This window comes from Megalobrama amblycephala, linkage group LG20 (assembly GCF_018812025.1).
Source record: "Megalobrama amblycephala isolate DHTTF-2021 linkage group LG20, ASM1881202v1, whole genome shotgun sequence".
NCBI lineage: Eukaryota > Metazoa > Chordata > Actinopteri > Cypriniformes > Xenocyprididae > Megalobrama > Megalobrama amblycephala.
Genome location: NC_063063.1, coordinates 989,379 through 1,000,000, shown reverse-complemented (window position 1 = coordinate 1,000,000; position 10,622 = coordinate 989,379). Strand labels below are relative to the sequence as shown.

The 10,622-nt window shown below is 32.6% G+C and overlaps 1 protein-coding gene across 7 annotated transcripts in view; it reads right to left on the bottom strand.

Moving 5' to 3' along the window:
- The window catches only part of wu:fj29h11 (protein NO VEIN), a 67,160-nt gene that overhangs the window by 42,392 nt on the left and 14,146 nt on the right, over positions 1 to 10,622 (bottom strand). For all 7 annotated transcript variants that reach the window (XM_048171202.1, XM_048171204.1, XM_048171203.1 and 4 more), the window contains 6 exons: positions 9,786 to 9,961; positions 9,427 to 9,596; positions 6,782 to 7,006; positions 6,490 to 6,596; positions 2,985 to 3,185; positions 2,477 to 2,597 (listed from right to left, as the gene is read on the bottom strand). In XM_048171202.1, the coding sequence (XP_048027159.1) occupies positions 2,477 to 2,597; positions 2,985 to 3,185; positions 6,490 to 6,596; positions 6,782 to 7,006; positions 9,427 to 9,596; positions 9,786 to 9,961 (1,000 nt within the window). The remainder of the gene's footprint in view (positions 1 to 2,476; positions 2,598 to 2,984; positions 3,186 to 6,489; positions 6,597 to 6,781; positions 7,007 to 9,426; positions 9,597 to 9,785; positions 9,962 to 10,622) is intronic.

Genomic DNA, 10,622 nt, shown 5'->3' with positions numbered 1-10,622 from the left:
CAATGAATATTAAATAAAAATAACTCCTCTGTATAGAAAATTGACATAAGCATATGAGAATCCTGTATTTCTCCAAATGTGCATGCTTTTAAACTAAAAGCCTATATTCAGACTCTTTGCATCACAGAAATACATTATATTTTAAAGTATAATATAAAACCATTACTTTATATTGTAATAAAATTGTTCTGTATGTTTCATATATCATGATGGGCTTGAGACATCACAGAAGTTTTTTTTCACAGCCTACCTGACTGAAATGCCTCATTAATATGCAAGTCTTTTCAGGTCATTACTATTCAATTCTTTTGTCTTCTCAGGTGAGAATGGCCCATTATTCATGGTGATTCACGCCTCCTCGCATACCGTGTTTCTTGGCAAAAAGTGTCTTACAAAAACTAAATCAGTATATTGTTATAAATGAAAGAGTAGTCAGCATAATTTTTACATAATTTTGAAGCAAAAACTCTAGTCTACAACCTTCAATACCCAAAAGTCTTGTGAACACAGATTTAATATACTTTTATTGGCCTTATATCAGTGACTTAAGTTTTTTGTTTTTTCAGTAACCACGCATAAACGTTATTCCTTCAAAAACACAAACATGTACACACATGTTCCTCACATATTATGGTAGCCTAGTTTGTGCTGAATACAGTGTAATGACACTTGTGTCATTAATATGTTTATGAACAACTGAAAAAAGCACAAATGTCAGGGCATGTCAAAACTTCTCCAGGCCCCAAATCAGCCTCAGACTCCAGAGGGTTAAGCCATATATTTTCACACATTTATGACTTTATTTTTATAGTTCTTTTATTTCATTTCAAGCCATATTTTTCTACTCATATTTATAATTTTATTGTTATTTTCTTTAATTTTAAACTATATTTCTACATATTTTTATCACTTTTTATTGTTCATTTCATTTTAAGCCATTTTTTACACATTTTATTCACTTTTTAATTATAATTTTATTTCATTTCAAACCACATTTTCTACAAATTTTTGTCACTTTTTATTGTTCTAAGTCTTAAACTACATTTTTCTACACATTTTAAACACTTTTATAGTTCTTTTATTTCGTTTTAGAAAACATTTTTCTACACATTTTATCACTTTTTGTTATTTTATTTAATTCTAAACTATATTTCTACACATTTTTATCACTTTTTAGTTCATTTCAAGCCATTTTTTACACATTTTAATCACTTTTTAATTGTAATTTTATTTCATTTCAAGCCATGTCTACACAATTACACGTTTTATAACTTAATTTTATTATTATTTTATTTTATTTCAAACCACATTCTTCTATAAACTTTTATCACTTTTAATTGTTCTTTTATTTAAGTCTTAAACTACATTTTTCTACACATTTTAAACACTTTTTAATTGTAATTTTATTTCATTTCAAGCCATATGTCTACACATTTCACACGTTTTTAATACTTCATTTTTATTTTTATTTTATTTCATTTCAAGCCACTTTTCTACAAATTTTTATCACTTTTTATTGTTCTTTTAAGTCTTAAACTACATTTTTCTGCATCTTTTATTTCAATTTAAACCATTTTTATTTACACATTTTAATCACTTTTTAATTGTAATTTTATTTCATTTCAAGCCATGTCTACACATTTACACGTTTTATAACTTAATTTTATTATTATTTTATTTTATTTCAAACCACATTTTTCTATAAACTTTTATCACTTTTAATTGTTCTTTTATTTAAGTCTTAAACTACATTTTTCTACACATTTTAAACACTTTTTAATTGTAATTTTATTTCATTTCAAGCCATATGTCTACACATTTCACACGTTTTTAATACTTCATTTTTATTTTTATTTCAAGCTTCACATTTTTTCATTTCAAGCCACATTTTCTACAAATTTTTATCACTTTTTATTGTTCTTTTAAGTCTTAAACTACATTTTTCTACATTTTTTATTTAATTTTAAACCATTTTTTTTTTACATATTTTAATCACTTTTTAATTATTTTATTTCATTTCAAGCCATATTTTTCTACACATTTTATCACTTTTTATTGTTCTTTTATTTAAGTCTTAAACTACATTTTCTACAAATTTTTATCACTTTCAAATTGTTATTTTATATAATTTTAAGTAACTTTTACACCTTTTTATTTCTTATTTTTTATGGTTCTTTTCTTTCATTTCAAGTTTCCAGTCTGACGCATTCGCATGCGTATGAATGGAAGTCAATGTAAGGAAATGTGTAGTGTGATCGCCCCCTTAAATGACAGAAGTTATGAGTTCTTGATTAAATTTTTGTAACTGCACAGACGTGAAATAGCTGCAGGTTTATCTGAAATGTTTCTGAAATATTACAAACATTATAATTAACTGAACATTAAAGTGCAATAATAGATGCCTGAGAGCAGCAGCGTACACAGGTAATCATGCGGAAAGATGACAGACGAGAGATGTGGAATGTGGATCGCTCACCCTGCTGACGGGCTCCTCTGGGGCTGCCGGAGGAAGTGCTGAGCGCCGTTTCCTCCTCATTGTCCATCTCATTCAGACTCAACACTGAAGACATGTCGCTCATGGAGTCTTCCACCACAAACTGCAGAGATTGATGAATAACATTCAGTTACTTCACATGATTCAGCAACACTATTCAGGAGCAAAAACACAATTATATAGTTGTGTTGCATTGATTTTGCAATGTCTGCAGGTTCTCATTTAGGCTGCATGGTATACCGCGTTACTTCCACCTATGTCACCTTTCCAACGTGATTACGTAAGACGAGCATTTGTGGTACATAATGTTTATTTTTTTTTTAGAAAATGGCCGATGGTTTCTCTAGATAAGACTCTTATTCCTCGTCTGGGATCATGTAGAGCTCTTTGAAGCTGCACTGAAACTGACATTTGGACCCAATTTTAATTCTGGAGTGAGTCATATTTCAGTGCTGGAAACGAGATAAAGAAACTAGAAGTGAACTCAGACCTTCTTGACCGGTGAGGGTGCTTCAGGACGAACCGGAGAAACTAGTTTGCTGTTGAAGTCTCCTCTCCACTCGGTTATACCCAGCAGGAGGCCAATCTGATGCAGTTTGTTCAGGTAACGTGTGTTTGAACGGGCAGCGTCCAGCAGGAGAGATTTAGATTTGGCCTGACCGAGCACTTTAGAGAGCGGCTCCAAAAACACCTGCACAGATATAATCAAACACCAAAGCTTAAAAACACATGCAAACGCTGCTGAAGCTCACAATAAAGAAACAGATCATGGAAAGTAAGATTGCATTTAAACAAGTTAATGCATTAACAAATGAAATCTTATTGTAATGTGCTATCAGGGGGAGTAAATTATGACAGTTTTCATTTTTGGGTGAGCTAATTGCTTTAAGACCAACCTTTGAAGATATACTAAGAGAGGCCTGACAAAGTCTTAGTATTAATAATCAGAATAAACAATTATATGCAGTGAATTGCAACTCATTTATAGCCAAGCAACAAATAAATTAGACTCTCAAACTGGCGAATGTCAGCCTGAGGTTAATCATGAAGCAAATATCCAGCAGGGAGAGTGAGATCTTGGTGTACATGGTTGTGTCATCATGGGAATGAAGCAACAGCACCAGAGGCGTTCGAGACTAATGATGTGACAGGAGACTGAACCTCTAACCCCCGAAGAATGACACTTGGCAACGGTTGTCATGACAACAACCTAGATACAGGACTTTTTCCCGTCTCGAGAGCCTCTGGTACCCACCCACCTGCTGCCAAGACGTCTCGTCTCAGCGGCTAAACTTCCTTGAACCCTCAGAGTAATGATGGGAAAATGACCCTCGCCTATTAATATTTGACTAATACTACTGAAAAATGCAAAAAATGATTTTCTTACCCAATATAATTATTATTTACAGTACAAAGATACATTTACTGGAGAATCAAAATTACTTAAGATATTAAGTCTTGTTTTCTGAAAAGAAATATCAAAATAAACTGAGTTTAAAAATATCAGTAACACTTAAAATAATGCATTATAAAGGTATTTCTAATGCATTAATTGTGCCTTGTAATGCATTGTATGATCTCATGAATAATGAATAATTGTAACCAGTTATAATACTAATCTATTAATTGAACACACCTTTAGAAAGTAGAATGCATTAAAACACATGACAAACGACCAATTTCAGATGTAACAAGGAATCTTCAAATATTATAAAGCATTTTAACCTTGAATACAATTAATGAGATAAATGAGAAGATATAATGCATTATAACTAGAGATGCACCGATATATATCAGCCAATAATCGGTATTGGCCGATAAAAACAAATTTTCACACTATCGGTTATTGGCCGATATATCCTGTCAATCAAAAGAGGGTGGGAATATGTACTGAATTTGTGCTTTGTGTAAAGAAAATGCTAAGAAACCAGTTTGATGTTCAATGTTAATAGTAATTATATGAATTAATAACATTCAGAAAGTTAAGAAATATTAATTTAATCTTCAGAATTTAGTTAATGTGTTAATATTAATGTGAAAAGTGTTTGTTTATAACTGATACCAGTTACTCTGAAACAAGCTGATAAAATAGAGAGAATAAAGTTTTTATTTGCATTTCTTTCCAAATATAACAATTAAAAATATAATGATTAATTATTAATTATAATGAAATGATCAATAATTTAAAAGAATTTATAAAAGGTATAACCCCCAAACTATCGGTATCATTATCGGCATAATCAACTATCGGTGGAGAAATTAAGTATCATGCATTTCTAATTATAACGTTTTATAAGGTATCATTATGAATACCTTTATAATGCATTATACATAAAGGCTTTACATAAAGTTTTACCAAAAAGTATCCAATGGGGTAAAAAAAAAAAAAAATTATTTAAAGGGAAAATGTGTTTCTTTTTCTGACCTTGTTATTGTTTTAAACATAGTTACTCAATTTTGACACTTTCTTTAGAAAACAAGACTTTGTGTCATATCATTTTGCTTCTCTAGTAAATGTATCTTGATTTATGAATATCTAAACATTCTCAAGTCAAGATTGATTTTGATTCAAGTGAATGTCTTAAAATGTTAAGTCTTGCTAATATATACATATATTCATTATATATATTATATACAGATATTTATTCTTTTTTTAAGGTTAAACTCAAACTCACTTAATTTTATATATATATATATATATATATATATATATATATATATATATATATATATATATATATATATATATATATATATCAGTGCTTCCCACACATAGACTTTATTTGGGCGGGCCGCCCACGTATAATAACGGCCGCCCAAGTATATTTGGAGACACATTTTTGCTTTTATTATTTTTATCCACTTATACTTTTATATCCGCGCAAGATAATGAAACCATCTGCGATCGATTAACTAGTCGTTTCATACCTGCTCGTTATATGTGCATCAGAACTGTTTACTCCCGCTGACATTCCCACAGACGCTGCATTTTGCAAAGTCACTAGGCGGCGCTGTTGCACGTTTTACAGGATTGCGCAACAGCGCTTCAGTCTGCTTCAAAGTGATTCTCAATCAATGAAAAGCGCAGATTTATGCCAAGCGATTTCTAACTCAAGTTGATGAATTATTACAAAGTCTACTTTATGGCCTTTATATAAAATGTTTTAGACGATTGTAAGAATCTGAAGGATCAGCCTGCAATAGTACAGACATTTCAAAATAAGAGTACCTTTGTATTTCCGGCTTTTTTTTAATTAAAAGTCACATGCTAAGTTTTTTCTTTTGGGCATTATTGGTATTTTGGTTACATAATAAATTGTATATAATTAGATTTCCATTTAATTCATAGTAAATTACTGTAGTCTCCCCCACAGGAAGAAAAGACTAAGAACATTATTTGACACATATATTATTCATTTTATAAATTGTAATTAAATGTAATATGATATGTAATTAAGATTAATTTCAATAAATAAAAATACTGTTAAAAATCACACATTATTTGTTTGTCACATGTAGTAGACCATTTTTGTGCCGTGGGTAATAGGAGGATTTTTCGCCCGGCTACCACCGCAAGTATATTTCAAACCTGTGGGAAGCACTGTATATATATATATATATATATATATATATATATATATATATATATATATATATATATATATATATATAAAATTAAGTGAGTTTGAGTTTAACCTTAAAAAAAAAAGAACAAATATCTGCCAAAAGGGTCAGAAAAATGATCTTAATTTAAAGGAAAAACAAGGTTTTATTTTTCTGACCCCATTGGCAAATATTTGTAATTGTTTTAAGCATAAAGTCACTTAATTCTGATAACTTAAATAATTTTAATTCTCAAGTTAATTTATATTAATCTTAATGTATCTGTTTAGATATTTGTACTGAAAAAAAGAAGACAAAAATACTTGTTTTCATTTTTTTGCAGGGCGCAGTGAAAGTTGGTTTCTGTCTGAATGTAACTGGAGACTCTGTACCTGCTGCAGCAGTTCCTTGCAAATTCTCGTGGGCATCTGCGTGATGCACTCGAGCACAAACCGAGCCACGCCGCCGTACGAGTATCCATCTTCCCCGAGCCTTATTGCTGTTCCCAACCGAGAATGCAAACATGACATATGACCAACATTAATTCATTGGGAGAGATCATGTGTTTATGCACAAGATAAACAAACCAGTTCGGTACAAAGCGTGAGTGACAGTGACTAATTAAGCTAGCCAAGACATGACAAAGTGTGCCGACACTTTCTGAGTGAGAAAAGCACCTCCTACCTTCCTGTGCAACTGCTACATTCAGCGCACTCTCCATGTGATTGGCCAGGAGCGCCGTGGGCGTGTTCGGTATCCCATCAGCCACCACAATGGAGACCAGGTGACCGGCGGTGCCGACCGGATCCAGAGCCTGTGCCGCCTCTGAGAAGTGCTTGTCACCCGTATCGGTGGTGACTCTCAGTAAGACGCCGGGAGAAACCTCGAGAGCCAGCAGCTCCGTCTTACCTGGATAAATGACGTTCGCAGTGAGAACCAAACGCAAGGGTCGAATATTGAAATATATGTGTGTTGCTTGTGTTGAAATAGAGCAAAACTAGACAATACTGTGTCTAAAATGTAGCACAAAATTTTAACTTCTTAATTATTGAACTGTTGTATAAAATCAACATTGCATTTGCAATTGTGCTGATATTCGGGAAAAATACGATATTATCTATATTACGATATTAATACAATATTATGATATTATTGAAGATGATACATATTGAAAATCTACGGAAGCTTGTTTCTGCCACGGAATAAACAATAAAAATTTCTACTTTTTATCTCAGAATTCTCTGATTTTTTTTTTTACAATTGTGAGTTTTTATCTTGCAACTCAGATTTAACTTGCAATTGTAAGTTCACATCTCACAAGTGTGAGACAAAAAGTCGCAATTAATTTTTTTATTCTGTGGAGGAAACAAGCTTCCATAGGTGTGCAATTTCACCTATTCAAAAAAAAAAAAAAAAAAAAAGGTGTTAATTTCGTTAACGAAATCTATGTTGAAGAATTTTGGTTGGCGAGACGAGACGATGACGACACCAACGTAATTAAACGATAACTGCGACTATATCAACATGCAGTATCGTTGATCAAAATAGACAAGACTGAAATGTGGTTAAAAAAAATAAAAACTTGACCAAATTCGCTCTTTGTTTTTGTCAAATAAAAGGAGACGACAAAGCATTACAGACTGTTTTTACAAGCTTTCATGCTTACGGTTGCCAGATTTCAAGAATTTAAATCCCCCAATCAGAGCTTTTCCGCTAAAAGAACACGTTTTCTCCCTGTTTTACATACAGTGCATCCGGAAAGTATTCACAGCGCTTCACTTTTTCCACATTTTGTTGAGTTACAGCCTTATTCCAAAATGCAAATTCATTATTTTCCACAAAATTCTACAAACAATACCACATAATGACAACGTGAAAGAAGTTTGTTTGAAATCTTTGCAAATTTATTAACTTCTCCACAATGACTTCTGCCATTTTAAATGCGTGAGCGCTTAAATTAGAACAGATTCTGATTGGCTCTTAGTGTTTTATTGTTCAACAGCTGGAAAAAAAATCATTCTGAAAGTGATCCCAACGATATATCGTTATCATAATAGCTGAGGTGTGGACAGTGCTATTCTTTTATATTTAGAACGATTTTTAGAACTGTATCGTTATCTTTATAGAATCGTTTTTGGTGTGAACGGGCCTTAAGACTAGTAAGCATTTTTGTCTGAAGATGAAGACTAAGACTAAATCAAAAATGGTTGTCAAAATTAACACTGTTATCAATATGTATCGTCTACGATAATATCATAATTGTTGTTTTAACATGATGAGTTTTTGTCTTATACAGTACAGTCCAAAAGTTTGGAACCACGAAGATTTTTAATGCTTTTAAAAGAAGTTTCGTCTGCTCACCAAGGCTACATTTATTTAATACAGTAAAAAACAGTAATATTGTGAAATATTATTACAATTTAAAATAACTGTGTACTATTTAAATATATTTGACAAAGTAATTTATTCCTGTGATGCAAAGCTGAATTTTCAGCATCGTTACTCCAGTCTTCAGTGTCACATGATCCTTCAGAAATCATTCTAATATGCTGATTTATGATTATTTTCAATGTTGAAAACAGTTGTGTACTTTTTTTTTCAGGATTCCTTGATGAATAGAAAGTTCAAAAGAACAGCATTTATCTGAAATACAAAGCTTCTGTAGCATTATACACTACCGTTCAAAAGTTTGGGGTCAGTAAGAATTTTTATTTTTATTTTTTTGAAAAGAAATTAAAGAAATTAATACTTTTATTTAGCAAGGATGCATTAAATCAATCAAAAGTGGCAGTAAAGACATTTATAATGTTACAAAAGATTAGATTTCAGATAAACACTGTTCTTTTGAACTTTCTATTCATCAAATAATCCCGAAAAAAAATATTGTACACAAATATTTTGTACAATTGTACACATTAAATGTTTATTGAGCAGCAAATCATCATATTAGAATGATTTCTGAAGGATCATGTAACACTGAAGACTGGAGTAATGATGCTGAAAATTCAGCTTTGCATCACAGGAATAAATTACTTTGTGAAATATATTCAAATAGAAAACAGTTGTTTTAAATTGTAATAATATTTCACAATATTACTGTTTTTACTGTATTTTTAATTAAATAAATGTAGCCTTGGTGAGCAGACAAAACTTATTTTAAAAACATTAAAAATCTTAGTGGTTCCAAACTTTTGGACTGTACTGTATATATATAGCTAAGCAATATCACACAAATAAGAGTGCAATTTTTTAATTTGAATTTTTATTTTTTGGTATGTACTATAACTATTTATTTCTGTAAGAAACATGCTTCTGGTGAAGCAACCCACCACAGTACTTGTCGATGAAGTCCTTGAGCGGGCCGTGGTTGGGCTGAAACACCAGCTCCCACTGACTCCATTCCTGCAGATCCTGCAGCAGAGGAGCCGACAGCAGACACGCGCGCGCTTGATCGCGGCTCACCTCGCCCAGCAAACCCACTGTATCTGCCACACACTCCCTGAAATCACACACACTCAATGATGCCTCCAATCAACACGGTTTCTGATGCTTTTAAGAAGCTCAATTTAACACTTAAAGGTCCTTTAATAACGTTTACTTGAGAAGAAACCTTGATCAAACAACATTAATGTCGTCCATTTACAGGTCATGGATTTTAAGAGAAAAGCAGAGATGCAAACCGCCTCACCATGAACTGGCGGGCATCAGAGGACACTCGTAGCGCACGACGCTGGTGACGGCGTCTCCGCTGAGCTCTTTCTGACGCTGCGTGTAATTCAGAAGACACCCCAGGGGACCGTGACCCAGCTCTCGGCTGTCCTTTATCCCATAATGATTCCTCAGAGCAGCCTCAATGAACGGCAGCTGATGCAGAACAAGAAAACGACACAGAAAGAAGTGTTTAAACCTAATTTGGTGTTCAGGGTCAAAAATGACCGGCTTTTTAAATAGCTTATATATATATATATCAGTGCTTCCCACACATAGACTTTACTTGGGCGGGCCGCCCATGTATAATAACGGTCGCCCAAGTATATTTGGAGACACATTTTTGCTTTTATTATTTTTATCCTCTTATACTTTTATATCCGCGCAAGATAATGAAACCATCTGCGATCGATAAACTAGTCGTTTCATACCTGCTCGTTACGTGTGCGTCAGAACTGTTTACTCCCGCTGACAAAGTCACTAGGCGGCGCTGTTGCGCGTTTTACAGGCTCGCGCAACAGCGCTTCAGTCTGCTTCAAAGTGATTCTCAATCAATGAAAAGCGCAGATTTATGCCAATCGATTGCTAATGAACTCAAGTTGATGAATTATTACAAAGTCTACTTTATGGCCTTTATATAAAATGTTTTAGACGGTTGTAAGAATCTGAAGGATCAGCCTGCAATAGTACAGACATTTCAAAATAAGAGTCCCGGTGTATTTCGGTCTTGTTTATAATTAAAAGTCACACGCTAAGTTGTTTCTTTTTCTTTTGGGCATTAACAAGTATTTTGGTTACACAATAAATTGTATTTAAT